This window comes from Peromyscus eremicus, chromosome 9 (assembly GCF_949786415.1).
Source record: "Peromyscus eremicus chromosome 9, PerEre_H2_v1, whole genome shotgun sequence".
Taxonomy (NCBI): Eukaryota; Metazoa; Chordata; class Mammalia; order Rodentia; family Cricetidae; genus Peromyscus; species Peromyscus eremicus.
Genome location: NC_081425.1, coordinates 1,412,262 through 1,430,289, shown reverse-complemented (window position 1 = coordinate 1,430,289; position 18,028 = coordinate 1,412,262). Strand labels below are relative to the sequence as shown.

The following is an 18,028-nucleotide window of genomic DNA, read 5'->3' as shown; positions in this document are numbered from 1 at the left end:
TTTACAAGTTGACAATGCAAAGTTAGGCTCCTCTTGAAGCCCATTGAGGAGCGGCTTCTCTTGAATCTTGCAGTGTCTCATGGCTTCAAATGTTCCTTGTCTGATGGCAGCACCCCTCCAGTCTCTGCCTCCATCTTTACATGGCCTCCTTCTCTGTATGTCTGTGTCTTCATATCGAATTTTGCTCCCTCTGTGTTTCTTCTTACTAGGAGACAAATCTTACTAAATTTAGGTATCCTATTCAAGTATGAGGTCCTAACTAATTATCTCTGTAAACACAGTGCTTCCAAAAGAGATCTCATTCACAGGTGCCAAAGGCTCGAACTTTTACCATTTTTTTTTTCTTGTTTGGTGGGAAACTCCAGCTTTTAATGGTAGGTAAGAAAAAGGTTCTCCTTATCTTCACTCCAACTTCAACTAGTGATACGCTGCTTTTGCTTAGTTCAAATTTTAGGATTCATTGAACGCTTTGTGAGAAAGACCACCACTGACACATAAAATATTGAACCCACCAATCTCTAGTTAGCCACATCCAACGATGAAAGACAGGCAGGAATGTCTGGCTTAGAAACCACATTTATGGAAGGCTTTTTAATAGTCACTTTCTTTCTATGTGCCCTTATCATATTCACCATCTCGGGGTATAATCAGAGAGCTACTACCGATCATGGGCATTGGTCTGGAAAAATCACTAGGAATATTTGAATGTCATCATACAGCTTTTCTGTCCCATCCTATTCCCATTGAGCCCTTTTGAGTTGCCATATGGACCTTGTCTGTGTGGTCTGTTCTCTCTCAGGGGTTCTGCATAAAGTATTGCACCCCTCAAGAGTTCCTGTGTCCTTGGACCTGACAGCTCCCTTAATTAAAGGCAGTAGGTGGTATGATGACAGGTTTGTCACTGTGTTGGTTCCCTGAGGACCAGAGAACATGGGTGGATCTAGTTTTCCATCTGCATCACTCAACCTGCATATTTCATTGGGTAAAACCTAAAAGAGGTAGTGCCTGTCTTTACTGACCTGTCCTCTGTCTGCTTCAGGTAAGTCACACGCTTCAGTTATCCAGGAGGCATTGCTGGCTTAACTAAGTGTAGGGATGCCACAGCTTTGAATGCATTGCTATTTTGTCTTTGCTTCACTACAGAATGAGTGATGATGATGCTTTCCCAAGTGTTCATTCCAGACTTTCCAGGAAGGACCCAATGTTTAGTGGGAGTGAAGCTCTATTACTCAATGTAATGAGCAAAAAAAAAAAAAAAAAGTTTATTTCCTTCTTTCAGCACTAATGCCAACCCATGCTCTGGCCACGATTACCTTCTCTGCCTCATCATGAGTTTGGAAGGCATGTGATAGTCACCTAGCCTTGTTAGCACAACCTTAAAGAGGAACATTCTGGCTCTGAGAATTGACCTTAAATGATTACCAGGGACAGAGTTTTTGCCAACCAATATGGATTAAATATTCCATATAGGGTTTGCAAAATGCCCACTACAGAGTGCTGCATCCCATACATGTATAAGGAAAGGGTTTAAAAATGATAACTAGATCATTGTAAATTCTTTTACAAATCCAATATTTATTTTGTTTTTATATACAAAACTCAAATTCCAAATGAACATAAAACCAAATAAAAATCCCCCCTGGATGCACAAACTTGAATTGCCTATTATCTCATAGGTACAAGTAACCATATAAGCAATAGATGGTCACATAATATTACATCTTTTATATAGAAAGGATGTGATGTTTGGCTATTTGAAGAATGTTAAATGGAGAAAGGGATATCATAAAGCAACCCAGGATTCAGAGAATTTTTACATACTCAATCTCTTAAAATAATCTGAACATCAAATCTGCAATTGACAATGACAATTTGGGGAGGTCCAGTCCAGGGTCTACCAGTACTTCCCAGTCATTTTGTATTTCTAATTTACCCCGAGGACATGGACCATTGATGTGTGGGAAAAATACAATTAAGTATGGTACTCCCAAATTGGGTTCAGAGTGATGTTCTTTCACACTTCTATCATTTCTATACATGATTCTGACAGCAAGGAAATTATTTTGAAACTAGCACAGCAACCACGTATTCGAGCCAACCCATAATGCCCAGTTGATTCATAGCTAAATGGCTGCAGCAAAGATAAACCATGGAGTTCATGATAACCTTTCAAATGTAAACCTTTTAACTAAATTGAGTCTAACACTTTTATTCTGTTTTCTAAACTCAGTTATTCAAAGGATTTTTCAAGATTTCAAATAATTTTTATTTCCCCATGTCCCTGAAGTGATCTGCCTACTGGTTTGTTTTACACCAGTTAGTGTCTGGGGCCAGATCCTTTACTTGGGACCTGAACACACAACTTTCTTGGAAGCAGGCAACACTTTCATTAGAGTACTCAAAGACAGAAATCAAATTTCTCTGATTTCTGAACACTTCATGCATATTTTTAAAAATAACATGAGAAAAAGAATATGCTTTTAAAAATTCAGAATCTGTAGTTTTAAAGCTGTTATCATTTTAGCATGAGCTCAGTGCTGACCTTTTCAGATCAATCATAAATAATTTCTCTATTGGAAATGGGGAAAAATGAACTAGACTATAACTCATGTACTATGAATATGGGCCACTTTGGGCTTAGCACTCTTTGGGAGGGGCCGTGATAACATATAAGAGAGCAGATGACTACATCTTAGCTTACACAGACAGAATATATATGAATGTTTGATATACAGCTGCTACTGATGCAGCTTCTAATATTAGCAATAGTGACATTATATACATTTTCTTTCTTTTCTTGTGTTTCTATGATTCAAACACAGGGCTTTGCACATGTTGGACAAGTGATCTTTCACTGAACTATATCCCTAGCCCCAAACAGTCTTTAATACATGACAGTAATCCACAATACATAGTGCTTTGACAGACCATTCCTACAAATGGACAAAAATCAATTTAGAAAATCCCACACCAAGGTGAAATTCAGTTTATAGCGATTACAGATTGCTCTGGATGATGCAGGAAACTACTAGACAGTTTTCACCCTGTGACCTTTGTCTTGGTTCCTGTCTAAATATCCAGAAGGTCATCTCCACTCTCATCACTCTCCACAGTCAGCTGTCTGGTCCACCACTTCTTAACCTCAGAGCCACAGGAAGCTGTGTCTGGCATGGGGTTCATCTTGCACACCACAGACTTCATGGCTGTCCTTCCTCCAAACCGTAGGTTAACTGAAGACACTGAATGGCTTATTGGTTTGGGAGCTGTGGAATTAAGAAGAGTCCCATTATTAATTGGTTGTGTTTCAGCATGCTTTAGCAATTCCTGGAAAATCATGATACTCTGAGCAGTGATGCTTTTGGCTCCCAATTCCTATCTCCAGGTGTTAAGTAAGAAACCTTTTTAGTGTTTGATTCTTCCAATAAACTTATGCCTAAACAGCTAACAATAACTCTTGGGAAAGCATACTTCTGGTTCTTTTTACTTTAAGGAAGGTAGAAACCACAAATAGCCCCAATTTGTGCAAAGTAGAAGTGTTACAGTGGTATGTTTAAGCTGGTGTTCATTAGGGAAACAAAAGAGTGATAGTGTAGTTCAAAAGGAGAGATGGGGTAGGGAGCAGGTGTGGAAAGAAGCGGCTTTGGTCTTGTGTCCTTGGTCTTGTGTCCCATGTGTAATCTACAGATATGAAGTCCCTGACAAGTACCTGTCTCTGAACCTAAATTTTCTCCATTGTAAAATGAAGAGAATGCAAATGTGCTCACTGTAGGGCTGGGAGGCTGAAGATGGGTTACTGAGATGACCTGACAAAGTGTGAGGCTTGGTGCCTCCTTAAAATGTTCTTCACATTTCCCTTTGCCCCCTCATACTTTGTATGCCCCTGCTTGTCTCTGTGGTTATCACCATTTTTCACCTTGAGGCTACATAGACAAGCACTACTGTTGATACTTGGATAGCATTCCTGTTACCCATTTAAGTGAACACCAAGGAGGGACATTCTCCCCAGGTCATCTCTCACATCTGCCCTGTAGTGTTGGACTAGCAGTGTGGACCATGCCCTTATCACTTGTGTCCAGACTGCTGTAATATCCTGTAGCCTGTCACCTGCTTCCAGGTCACTGCCTGTCATTGCCAGAGGCAAGTGAACTCTCGGCTGTGTTGTCTCATCAGTCTTTCTAAAGCATAGGTGGCAAGTGTCATTTCTTTCTCAGAAGTCTTTAATGTCTCCTTTCTAACTGCTCAAAGTATGAAATTGAAATTGCCTAGTCTGTCATTTAAGGATTTTCACATTGTGGCCCCTTAGCCTACTCAATCTTGCTTCCTGCCTCTCCTATCTTTGCTTAGACCAGACAAAAATTATGTCCTCTCTGATCCCTCATCAGGTCCTTCCTTACTGGTGGCTTTAAGACCCATGGTACACCTGTAGCTTCAAAATGTAAACTGTACTACCATCTGCTTTGTGAACAGACATGTGGCAGAAGACGTTTCAGGGTCACCCATTCTCACTTGGGTGGGGCTGAAGCTGAGCATGGTTAGAGGAGAGAATGAAGCTCTATTTCACCATAGGCTTAGATCTTAATAGAGAGGAGACTGGGATGTGTGTAGAATTGCTCCTCCCCAATTCCTGAGTGTCCCTTCTTGAGATCATTCTGGCTTTCTGGCACCTCACATTTCTTTGAAAGAGAACTCTTACTAAGTCAGTAAAATGTGGAGAATAATAGAACTGTGAGGACTGAATGACCCAGGTAATGCCCTGGGAGTAGTGATTGGCACACAGTGGTCAGTGCTACATGAAGGTTTGTCATTGTTACTGCTGTCATTGAGATAAAGAAGCTCATGCCAGGGGGTGATAAGCTCAGCTACACAGCATGTGTTGTGTTAAAGTGGGACCTGAGCCTTTTCTGAGAACTCCGTGGCATTTTCTGAAGATCATATCTACCCATTCCTTCTTAGATAAGTTTTGCCCATATTTGAGATGCCTTGACTGTACCCAGGAAGCCCTTGGAAACCTCTTCCTCCTCTCTTTCTGGATCTTGGCTGTAACATCTCATTTTGTTAACAGGTGCCGTCTTCTCAGGGATGGCAGCTGAAAATGAGGGCCGATATAGTTATATTTAGAGAAGTTACTTTGAGGAGAATGTTTCTGATAAGGGAATACATTTCATTGTTTCACTGTCTATGATAATCAGATACACACCCTGTTTGGGTCTGAAATGTCCCCAGAGGCCCTGGGTGTTGGAGGCTTGGTCCCAACTTGTGCTATTGGGAAGTGGTAGAACTTTTAAAAGATGGCACCTAGTAGGTCTTGGTTCACTGGGCTCATGCCCTGGAAGAAGATTGTGGGATGCCAATCTTTTCCTCTTTGTCCTGGGTGTGATAAGGTGAGCAACTTCCTCATTATACATTCCCACTATGCTATGCAGCATTATTACAGGCCCAATAGCAACAGATAAACTAAGTGTGGGCTGAAACCTCCAACAAAGTGAGCCAATAAAACTTTCTTCTCTTTAAGTGGATTTTCTCCCATATAAGTTATAGTGACAGAAGGTGAACTAATAGAGATCTGCATATTAAATAAAATCTAAGACCCAAAATTTAAAAAGAGAGAAAATGCCTCTTAAATGCCCCCAATAGGTAGAGAAATGACTGATTTACCTACCTGAGGGCAGACGCCATTGTCCAAACTTCCTTTGGGGTTTTCCAGGATCTGCTGCATCCTGTCGACTTCCTCCTCTGTCTGACAGAGTAGGGCTCAAGAGTTGCTGCTGACTGCTTGTCTACATGGGAGAAGAGTTAGTCAGCTGTGGGTCTTTCTCTTTAAAAAAAAAAAACACATATTTAATTTGTCACAAATATTTATATAGCTTTATGAGGTATAGTATGGTAATTATCACATGCTTATAACATGCAATGATGAAGTCAGGGTAATTCCCACTTTAGGCTCCTCAAATGTCTACCGTTTCTGTGTATTTGTGACTTTTCTAGTTATTTTGAAATATATCAGAGACATTTGAAGACTACATGTGACAGTTATCTTCACTGTCAATTTGATGGCCCCAGGAAAGCCCAAACTGAGGACTACTTGATGCTGAGGACTTGTAGGCACTTTGCCTCTATCTCTGGCATCGTGTTCTTTCCTAACCATTATCATCTTTTTTTTTTAGATTTACTTTATCTATCTATCTATCTATCTATCTATCTATCTATCTATCTATCTATTTGTGTGCGTGCATGTGTGTGTGTGTGTGTGTGTGTGCATCTACAAAAGTGTATGCCACACATGTACAGGTACCCACAGAGGCCAGAAGAGGGCACTGGATGCCCTGGAGCTAGAGCTATGGGCGGTTGTGAGCTGTCAGATGTAGGTGTAGGAAACTGTCCTTGGGTCCTCTGGAATAGCAACTGTCTCTCCAGCCCCTCACTGTCTTGGTTTTCACAACACTTTAAACCTTTAAACACTCTCCCCACACCCTTGGCTTTTGGGATACCTCTTTGAGAGCTCTGAAATCATCACTTCCCTTCTATCATTTGTCCTGTCTAAACCTGATCTGGTTCCTCCTCATAAAGCATTGCCAAATGTCTTTGGGCCAGACCTGTAGATCTTTCTTTTTACCTCTTTTGCTGACTGCTCTCATAGACTCTGTGGAGAAGGAGACAAGTGATTCCTGGTTACTTGTAGAGAGCCACGAAACTCACCCAAAACTGTACCGGAATATAACATGTCTGTTTGGAGCCTCTGCTGGCCCATGGAGCCTTATGCTTCAATTTGCCCCTCACCCCGACTGTGTTGCTGTTCATCACGAGCTCAGCAAAACTGGAGGCACTGAACAGTGTGCTGGATGGACTCCATGTGATTAGCATCAAATCATTATTGCAGCCACACAAATGGGTGGGGCCTCCCTGCCAGCTGCTCTTCATAGCACAGAGCTCTCCCAGATGCGGGTAATTCTTGTTTTTGTTGTTGTTGTTGTTTTGTTTTTGAATACACATGTAGAACAATTTTGAAAATGAAACTAGCTGTGTTTTAATAGACAGAAGCTACTCAAATATTTTTTCTTAATTCTAAATGCTCTTCTGATGCCCAAATAAGAAAGGATAAATCCCTAAATGCATTTGATTATTGAAGAGGGTCGAAAGCCAAGTGCATCCATTTTTCTAGCTTTACTGAAAATTTCCAAGATGTGCTAAAGGGAAGAAAACATTTATGGCAAGGCTTCATGTAAATCATAATCTTTTTAAGCACATATTTCTATGCTCAAGTTTAGCTATTATGAAAATATTAATCTTTTCGACAAAAGAAGCAAGCAAACAATATTCAGGATGTTAACCATTTTTAGTATATGTATTCTGTAGTTTGGATCTTGAATGGCCCATAAGTTGAAGGTTTGGTCTCTAGCCTAAGACACTAATGGGAGGTAGTAAAATGTTTAGGAGATGGAGCCTAATGGGAAGAAGTTGAGTTGTTATGGGGGTTGGGGGGGCTGTCCTTGAACAGGATTTTGGAGTCCCATCCCCTTCCTATCTCTCTTGCTCCCTGGCCACCACACTTTCCCACACTTTCATCATGATATACTAATTCACTATAGCCTTGTACAGTGGGTGAGCCAATCACCCCTGGACTGAAGAATCTCATACTGAGAGCCAAGTAAACCTTCCCTGCTTCTAAGCTGATTATCTCAGATATTTTGTTTAGTAACATAAAGTTGACTAACACACCATACAAACCATAATTTTACCAAGAAAATCTCAACTGAATTCTAAGTGACAAAATAAAAACATCTGGATGTACATATTCTCATTATTTTTGTTTCTTTTGCAACAAAAGTTCACCTGAAAAATACTGTCACTTTGTCTGAGATGTCTATGGCCAGGATCAACTCCCACAGAACATCCTTGGATGAAGGATACCTCATCTCCTACCTCAGGTTGTGTATTGTGGTCCTGGCTGTTGGCATTAGTGTCCTCGCTTGGCTGGGTGGTCTCAATGCTGGGAGGATTCAGGAAGCGACTCAGCTCTTGCTGCTGGCTCTCTCTCAGGCTGTGGATGATGCTGCATGACTGCTGCTGTTTCTATAGGAAGATGCTGTGCTTTCATAAGGGGGAAAGATACCTAGCTTCTTTGTCCCATTCCCACCAAGTCACAGTTTCTTCTTCCCTCTTTGAAGACCTATGGGTTTGCCAACCTCTTAGGAAATTCCAAGTAAGAATCTTGAACTAGTTTTGAGGCTGTTAGATTGATATATGTCTTGGAGATTAGAAGTATCTCCCACCTTTTCCATTTGTTTAACAATTGGACTTGTTCTACTCATCCATGTTAGTTATTTAAAATAACTAATGTGGGTGTTTTATTTTTCTTTATTATTTAATTCTATCCTCATTTAACCAATGCCAGTCCCCTCCCTCCACTTTTCTGAAAGTTGTAAGCACCAAAGAGTTTTTAGTAGATGAGGAGAAAACTTACTCCTGTCTTGGTTCTAGACTTTGTAGGGCATCCTGGTAGGCCAATCCAGCAGCCTCCTCAGGGTCTGAGCAGGACATTTGTAATCCCTGGAACCATCAGAGCTATGGTAGCCTTGCTGTGATTGGGTTGCAGTGGGCAGCTGGCCTTGCTCTAGGAGGCTATGCTAGAGTGTTTATTTTCTTTGGGGATTTTTTTTTCCTCTAACAGGAATGCATGTTTCTATAGTGGGTGTTGTTCTGAAGGGCAGGATCAAACAAATCTTACATAACATTAATTGCATTGCAGGAAGTATTTACTGATTGGTTTGCCTTTCTTCTCTGTATGTGAAGCATAAGTCAAAACATTCATAAATGTTAGTTGCCCACTAGAAGTACTCACTGAGAACACAGTATATGCTAATGGAGTATATGTTCATTAATAAGTGAGAGTCTCACACAAACTTACAGTTTAGGAGGCAGCAGGCACGTCATTAAAATTCCATGAGAGATGGTCTTTGGAGACCAAACAACATGATAAACCATATGTTGGAACTTTTTGCAGCAATTTAAAAGTAGTTTTGTAAATTCAATCTCATTAGATATTTTTGGGATTTTGTACAGTTGAGTTTAATGAATGGAGATCATAAATATTTTAATACCAATAAATTGTTTTTTAAACCTTCATGTTATACAAATTTGATTCAATTGAAATGTGTGGTGGAGCCTCCTGAGGAGAATGAGGCTGAAGCTGGAGTAGAGTTAAGGCGGTAGCAGCATCAGACACCCTGAGCGGATGAAGATGATGCATTTTAAGGGATATCAGGCCAGTCGCTGAAGGGTTGTGCTGTACTATTGAGGACATTCTTCTCTTTTGCTCCTCTTTCTTTGACTGTGAGTGAGTGAGTGTGTGTGTGTGTGTGTGTGTGTGTGTGTGTGTGTGTGTAATGGTGTTAATTGTCAACTGGACAGAATCCAGAATCATTTGAGAGATGGGCCTCTGAGCATGCTTGTGGGGGATTGTCTTGATTACTGGTGTGGAAAGACTTATCATAATTGTGAATGAGCAACAGATTATATAAAATGTGGAAAGTGGGCTGAACACTGGCATTATATCTATTCTCTCTATTTCTTGAATGTGGATGTGATGTGATTATACAACACCTGTCATGTGATTAAATTCCTGCCATCTTGACTGCCCCTCCATAATGGACTATACCCTTGAACTGTGAACCAGGATAAGCCCTTCTCATTTAAGTTGCTTTTGTCAGAGTATTTTATCACAGCAACATGAAAAGAAAGCCAGCCCTGGTGCTTGTGGTTCACTCACAGCCCTGATGCGTTTTAAGCACTTCTTCAGCCACATGCGAATGGTCTGCTTAGCCACCTCCTCCTCTATGGTATACTCCAGCTGCTCCCTTGCCAGCAGCTCCTCCAGCTGCAGGCTCTTCCTGATGTCCACAGAGCGGTAGGAGAGCATGCTAGAAGATGGGAACAGTAACAACACTGGTCAGATTCATCTGGTGTTTAGAGCCTCAGATGTTCAAAATGCAGAGAATACATCTTTCCAGGCAATCAGTGTAACATTTAATGCCTCTCACAGCTGGGTGAGTGGCTGGTTATGTCACCTCTGTGTCTCCCTTCCATTGTATAAATGCTGAGGATAGGCTTGGTACCTACCTTATTCAATAACCTGGCAAGTTAATATCTATGAGATACTTAGAACAGTGAATTAGTGCTAATAACACTACTATTTAGTGCTTATACTACAGAAGACCCAGGTTAGGAGGTATCCACAGCTCTAGCTGTCAAATACATATTCTGGAATGTTCTTTGCAGAAAGATTATTCCATCCACTCTTTTCTCATGGTTAGCACTAATTGGTGATGGTAAATATCCTTGCCTATGAGTTATGCATGCCACACTCCTCTTCCCTCTCTATTCGTTTATCACTCTGCATCTTCCTTATTAATTTCAGAATATGCAAGCTAGAGCTGAGTAATCTCTTTCATTTAGTCCTTGGCTCAACAGGTCCAGACAATGGTAAGTAAAACTAACATTTTTGTGCAGAGAGGCAGTCAGATAATTCCTAGCAGGGATTGGCCAAAGGGTAATATAAACCTATCTAGTAGTATTTAGTGTAGCTTCAGTACTCTGGACTCTCAAACAACCTCTATTGTGAGCTTGAGGCCACCATCAGAGCTCAAGTCACAGCATAATAACTTTAGTAGTACTGGGTTATTGTTTTTCTCTTCTTTGATAAATGTGTTCCCATTGTGGAAGAAAATACTGCATTGTGTTTTATAAAATGTTTCTAAGTTCTCCAGACTTATCAGAAATTTCATTATTATTTTACTTCTGTGGAGCATGGAGGCCCAACATCACCACCATTAGCTTTGCTTGGGTCCCTTGTGTTCAGATGCACTGCAATGCTCTAGAGAGGCCAAATGCTAATTATTCATAAAAACAGTAGGTCTGGGTGCTTTGTAGCTAACCTAAAAACACTCTACCACCACAAGGAAAGATCAACATTCTGAGGGGCATGTCATTCTTTCTCACACACAATCCTGCCCCATCTTTTTCTGTGCTCCTTAGCTTTTTCATGGACAAAATGATAGTAAGAGGCAAAATTAGTAACTTTAGGGAACTTTCCCTAGGCCCTTCCTTTGCTAGTCTGACTTTTTTTTCCTTCTTTTATCTACAAGTGGAGTTTTATCTACCTGACATACCCCCAAATTTGTGACAATATCCAACATTTAACATGCCAGGTATATGCAACATGAGTAACACAGCTACAGTCAATCAAATGTTCAAGCCAGTTTCTGTGTCACAGATAACTGGCAGGGAAGTTTGTGAAGGGTTTCTTACAATGATGTTTCACATGAAGGAAATCACCTATATTGAATTAGATCTTTCATTTAGTTTCCTTGATATGGGACATACGTTCTTTTTGGCTCATTAAATAATATGCATTTGAGGTCAAATGACACTGTAACTTGAAAGGACTTGTGGAACATAAATGATATTTTAAGATTTCTGTCAAGAGCTTCAGATTGTGACCTTATGTGTAGAGTTCACTGCAGACCTAGTTAAGATGTGGCCAGACTAGAGTATCTAGGGATTTAATCCAAGATAATTACTGTCCTTACAAATAGGATAATACACATGTGTGTGTGTGTGCGTGTGCGTGTGCGTGTGCGCGTGCGTGTGTGTGCGTGTGTGTGTGTGTGTGTGTGTGTGTGTGCTGACAATGGCCTGTGAAGATGAAGACAGAGATCACAGTGTAGATCACACTGCTAGTTAAACATTGCAAGAAGCCACTGGAAGATCTAGGGGAGGGTTATAACAGATTCTTCCTCACAACCTTACAAGAAACCAACCCTGCCCTCGACTTCAGGTTTTTTTCTTCTGGAACCATGAACAACAAATTTCTGTTGTTGGGACTGGAGCACAGTGGCCCTAGCAAGATAACACAGATGCTCCTAAGAGAGACTAACAGGTAGAGCCGAGTTTGAGCCTTTGTCCCGTCTGGTGCTCATAAAACATGCAGAAAATGTAGTGTTTTAAGCAACAGGGGCAATTGTGAAATGGTAGGTGGGGCAGATTCTTACCAGACTCACCTGAGTAGGAAGATATGGATTTCAGTCCATATTTGTCAAGGAACCAGGTGACCCCAAGCAAGTCACTTAATTCTTGCAGGACCATCCCCTCATCCCAAAATAAAGAGATAGAACCATTCCCTCCAGGTCTTTTCTTTCTTTCCTTCTGGGATGACAGGTCACTGCTTCCTATCCTTCTTGTGTGAGGCATTGATCAGACATGATCATTATGAAGCAGTGAGAAAGACTACTTCATGCCTAGAAAGTGTGCCCTTGCCTTATCACAATGACATTATGGCAACTCAGGTTTCAAACATCCTTGGTAATTGAATTTGTGGGCCTCTGTGTGTCACAGCTTTCATTTCTAGCCTCAGTAAATCTCTGTGATATTGGGCTGTGGAGCCAGCTTCATACCTCAAGACGTCATGGAAAGTGACATCACCACCATTGTGTAGCCTCTCCATCTCATAGCACATGTGCTTAAATAGGAGCTTGTCTTTGTCAAGATCCACTTCCAGCCTTCCACGTAGCAACCTTAACAGGAACTTCACTCGGAAGGTAGGGATAACACCCTGGGTGAGACAGTACAAGGGTCAGCAAAGTGAGTCATTAGGAAGCCCCTAGGTATTCACTGGGAAGATATCTCTTTTTACAGGGAAACCCAGACAACAAAATGAATCTATGAGCCAAGACTGGTGGCTCAGACTTATAATCCAAATACCAAGGATGCTGAGGCAGAGGGATCACCAGCATAAATAGTGCCAGACAGGAAGAAAGTCATTAGTTTCTTTGGAAGCTAGGCAGAATGATGTGTGCTAAACATGTGATGTGAAGTACTGAGCAATAGCTTTCTGCTCCTCTGGTCCAGTGGATATCGTAGCATTGATTTCAGAGCCAGGGAGGGTAAGGAACATCTATGTAGCTCTCCCTGGAGCCAGCCCTTAGTGCTTATTCCCAGCACATGCATCCTTGATGAATATCTTCCTAAGAGTAGGCAGTACACATGTACACAACCCTCCCCACTTAATTAAGGTCCTAGGACTTCTTAACATTTGTTGTTTTGCTTCCATTGAACACCTTCTTTGTAGATCTTCTCAATGATTAGAACAACTTACAGATAAGACAATGAGGCTTCAGCTTTGCTCTCCTTCTGGGATAAATCTGGACACTGAGACTCAAAGTTATCACTCTATTCCATGTAACACAGCCTAATACACCAACTCTGACTATATCTTTGAATGAGCCTGGCGATCTAGGGCTTCATGCTAGTCATTAGGATGTCAGTGTGAATGGGGGTGTGGTCTTTCCTGCACATATCAGGTGAGATCCAGTTCCTGTGGGTAACAGTAACAGAGAAAAATGCAGAGCTAGATGAGACAAAAGAACCAGACCAAGTATCCTTGTCTTCCACAAGTTCACAAGAGACTGGAGCCCAATTGGGGGACAGAGAGTACTAGTGTAGGCAGAAAATAAAGCAGGGTGAAGAGGCCATACCCTGTCCTGCAGACCCTGGGGTGTGACCACACCTTGTCTTCCAGAGTCTATGCTAGCTCCTTGCCTTTGTACTCTCAACTCTTCCTGAACTATGTTTAGGTCTTCCCAGGTAGATCATTCCATGGTTGAACTTTTCTCATTTCTTGATGTGAGCTCAACTATCAGCTTCCCAGCTAAAGGATCTACCCCAAGCCCATCCACTTTCTGCCTTCTTCAACAAAGTCTTAACTTCTGGAACTAATATGAGTTGAATATCTCCTACCAAAATGTTAGGCCCAAAGGTGTTTCACATTTTGGGTTTTATGGGCTTTGGAATATTTACATCTATAGAATGAATTATATTGAGGATAAGATTCAGGTCTAAGCATAAAATTCACTCATGTATTTTTTATTTTTAATCTTTTCAGAAAAGTTCTTATGTATCCCAGGCTGACCTTAAACTTAAGGCTGTCAAACTCCCGATCCTCCTGCTTCTGCCTCCCATGTACTAGGATTACAGGCACAAGTGCCATTTGTTTATGTTTTATACATGCCTTATATACATATCCTGGTAGTGATTTTATACACTATTATTAACATGCCTGAGTTTTGACTGTGAGTTGTCATGTGAACTCAGGTGTGAGTTCTTTCATTTGTGGTGTTGTAGTGATACTGCAAAGAATTAAAAGTCTGAAGCATTATTTTGGACTAGTGATAATAACCTGTGCCATGAGTACCATCTCACCTTCATGGGTTGCCCCTCCTTTAGGACATAAACTCTACGGGCACAGAAACCTTGCCATTTGGGAATTGCTTTATCTCAGTGTCTAGACCTGTGCTTTGCTTTTGTAAAGTAAAGATTAAAAAGATGTCAGAGAGGAGAGGAAGAAGAAGAGAAGAACATGCAGGATGCTGTGAAGGAGAAAGGGGAAAGAAGGGAAAGGAAAGGAGGTAAGTGAAAATAAGTAAGTTGTCTCTGCTTTGGTTAATGTTCTTGAAATACTAGTTAAGATATTTACATACTAACTAGTTCAAAATAACCAGGTATCCATACAAATAATTTATTTTTGGTAGTGCTGAGGATTGAAGCCTGGGCTTCTTTCATGCTCAGCAAACACTCAAACCTGAGCTACACCTTCAGACGTCACTTGTAACTCATATATGTGTTTCATCTAGATGACTGCTTAAGGTTGAGGTGATGGTAAGTCTGTAGTAGGTTTTCCCTCTGGGACCTGCAATTTCCTTTCTTTTGCTCAAGCCCATGGCAGATGCCCTTTAGTTTTCTTCCTTTGCTGACCTTCTGAAAGTCTAAAGACCAGGCTGTTCACGGTTGGAAAGAACACGGGAAGAGGCCATTCTACACCCTGTCCTTTCACACACTTCTGACTCAATGACAGGTTTCTGCAATTCAGTAGTAACCGTTCCAAATTTAGTCTATGTCAAATTTTAGTCCAAAGACTCTTAAAATATGTATTTGTTCTCTTTGAGATGGAGCAGGAAACAATGGCCCATTCCCCTACCCCTAGGTTGAGGAAGACCTTGAACATCTGACTCTCCTGCTTCCAGTTCCCAAGTGCTGGGAGTACAGTCATGAACCACCACACCCAGTTTTGTGTGGTGTTGGGGATCAAAACCAGGATCCTATGTGTGCTTGGTAAGCAAGTGAGCCACACTCACACAGTTCCTACCTCTCTTTTATCATCCACCATGTTCCATATGATTTGAAAATGGCGAAGATCATTGTAACTTAAAAGCTGGTCCTCTTCAGTGGAATAAAACAAGGAGAAATTCTCCACAATTATGGCTAAGAAAAAAATTCAGATGTTAGAGAAGTAGACTAATGTGTCACTTTTTAGAAAAAGTAAAACATCTATTATAAATAATAGATGTTATCATTCACATTATAAAGCCAATTTTTCAAAGTGATTTCAGTAAAGTTTCCAAGCTGGCATGTTTCTCACTTGGACTAAGCTATTTATTCAGCACTTGCCTTTCCAAAACATGAGGGTCATGGGCTCAAAAGCACTCTGTGTAGGCATTCATGCCAGCTGGCTCCTACTCTTACTTGAGAGTTCCAGGGCATTTTAAAGGGTCATATTGGGTCTGGGTGGCCCCACAGCTGGGTGGAAAAAATACATCTTTTAAAACAAAAAATGTGATATTTTGAGGCTATAAAAGTAGCTTTCCCTGATTTGTGTTCAGCTCAATCTATGGGAAAAGCTCTTTGGGAATTAATGAGCATAATAAATAGGACAACTCTCGAAACTGCAATCAACTGCCATTTCCATGCTTTTCAAAGGTCTTTTCAGCTCCTGGGTTGAGAGGCAACAATTTATAATTAATGCCATGAAACACTCGCCCCAAGCAATCCAGGATAATTACTCGAAAATTGTACATAATTATCTAAGTACCTGAGTTTGAAGAGATGAAAAAATAATTCCATGAACATATCTTACCTACAAGCAGATTCAGCATGATGTAGGCGATGATGACATAGAATGAGCAGAAGTACATAAGTGCCCCTGCGTAATTGCCACAGTCTGTTGCCCAGTATGTAAATTCATCTGGAGTACAAAATGGAGGCTGAACCTGTGAGGCAGTGGGGGACATGGAGGGGAGAGCGAAAGAACTGAAGAGCATAGATACCTTGTGATCATAGTGCTCAAGGAACGTGTTCATGACAGTATGGTTGTAGTTGATTTAAAGCCATCATGCAAGAACCACACATGCCAGATACACACATCATTTGCAGCAGAACTCTACAAGAATATTTGATCTATGTTATGATTTTGGTCTTGTAGATGCCCCAGTTCAGTGCCATTGATAGAAGTAAAATGCAGATGAACAGATTTCCCATGGGAGATACCCTTCCCATCTTCACCAATTGTCCCTAGCGTCAAACTTTTGAAAGTCAAATAAAGAGAATTTATTTTTTTCTGACTTAAGCAATGAATTAATCTGTACATAAGTAGAATACACATACCAAATTCACATTCAAGTTGCATAAGGATTAATCCACCATCCTGAGACACCAAAATGAGATGTTACAGAAATATATAAGGTTCAATAATGAAAAGCCATGTATTCTGTAGGACCCACAAACCCTTCTATGATACTGTCTTGGTTTCTCAACAGAACAACTAGCTCTTTCTCCTGCACCCCACACACTCTTTTGGGACTCCTATATAGGATTTATTTAGTTCTGCCTTTTGTTGTACCTGATTTGATAAATTCGGTCTCCATTTTTCATGTTTAAAGTTCCCTATGCCCTACTCTATGCTATATTTGTGCCAAGTGTTAGGGATAAGCTAATGACAAAGATACCCCTGTTACTTGAATGCTGACCACACTTTAACATCACAGTTGCCAGCACAAGGGCAAATTGCTCCATGTGGTAATTTAAATTTAATTTATGTTGATTAACAAGCAAAAATAAATGGAATGTAAAACAGTTCTTCAGATGCAACTAGTCACACCAGTAGCTCAATACCGAGCCATACATGGCTAGCAGCTTCCTGCCTAAACAACATAGGCTCCTTCACTGAATGTCTGTAGGACATCATCGGTGTCTATGAGGTGAGAGGGAGGGGAAAGAAAGAAGTTTAACTCTACAGTTTTCTAGAACTGTTATGCATGTCCAAACAAATATATAGTGCTGTAAGAACATATAACACACAGTTTTAAGTGTGGGCAAAAATGCCTGAAGAAGCAAGTGTTAACACTATGACCAGAGGACAACACAGAGTTATTGGAAAGAAAGCAGGACACCACAAACCACATGACATATGTGCCTTGAGGAACCTCTGGACCTGCAGAAGGCCTATGGACCAGGACAAACCAGGGACTTGGTGAGTGTCTTATGTATGTGTTAAATACATGTCCTTGTTTTGATTGCTAAGCTATGAAGGATAGGAAGGAAAGAACAATGCTCATTATTAAATATTATTATGAGTTATATTAAGTGGATATTTTGGATATTTTGCTTTTGCTATTCATATCTTGTAATGTTAAAAAGTGCAACTTATGGACTAGATGGTCAGATTATTCTTTTTTTTTTAAACTCAAGGCCTTTATGCTAACAAGAATATTATTGCCATGTGCATGTGAGTTTATGTTGAGGCACTGAAAATGAGGGGATATTTACCATACAATCATGCATAATCTTGTTCCAGTCTTCCCCCGTGACGATTCGGAATAATACAGTAATGGCTTTGCCAGCTGAAGAAAAATTAGCATGCCTAATTTAAGAAAAAAAAATGAAAAGAATGGAGATTGCATGAATTGCCATTGTCATGAAGCAATATGGGTGGCTACCACCAAAACGATGGCTTTTTCAAGCTTGGTTGCCAGGTTACTATTACCAAAACTTAGAGCCTCTTGCTGGCAGTACGGCTACCTCACCAGACAGCTCTCACAAGGCCACCAGCTTACTAACTTTCATCTTGAATGGTTGGGTGAGCTTTGGCTACTAAGAAGTGATTCCTTCCTTTGCTTGGTCATAAAAGAAAACTCAACCATTA

General features: G+C 40.7%; 1 protein-coding gene across 2 annotated transcripts in view; it reads right to left on the bottom strand.

Moving 5' to 3' along the window:
• Nucleotides 1–2,649: 2,649 nt before the first annotated feature.
• Nalcn (sodium leak channel, non-selective) overlaps nucleotides 2,650–18,028 on the bottom strand; it is a 298,952-nt gene continuing 283,573 nt past the window's right edge. For both annotated transcript variants that reach the window (XM_059274302.1, XM_059274303.1), the window contains 8 exons: nucleotides 17,653–17,746; nucleotides 15,965–16,097; nucleotides 15,197–15,312; nucleotides 12,450–12,607; nucleotides 9,767–9,917; nucleotides 7,921–8,070; nucleotides 5,660–5,777; nucleotides 2,650–3,263 (listed from right to left, as the gene is read on the bottom strand). In XM_059274302.1, coding sequence (XP_059130285.1) covers nucleotides 3,070–3,263; nucleotides 5,660–5,777; nucleotides 7,921–8,070; nucleotides 9,767–9,917; nucleotides 12,450–12,607; nucleotides 15,197–15,312; nucleotides 15,965–16,097; nucleotides 17,653–17,746 — 1,114 coding nt within the window. In that variant the 3' untranslated portion in view covers nucleotides 2,650–3,069. The remainder of the gene's footprint in view (nucleotides 3,264–5,659; nucleotides 5,778–7,920; nucleotides 8,071–9,766; nucleotides 9,918–12,449; nucleotides 12,608–15,196; nucleotides 15,313–15,964; nucleotides 16,098–17,652; nucleotides 17,747–18,028) is intronic.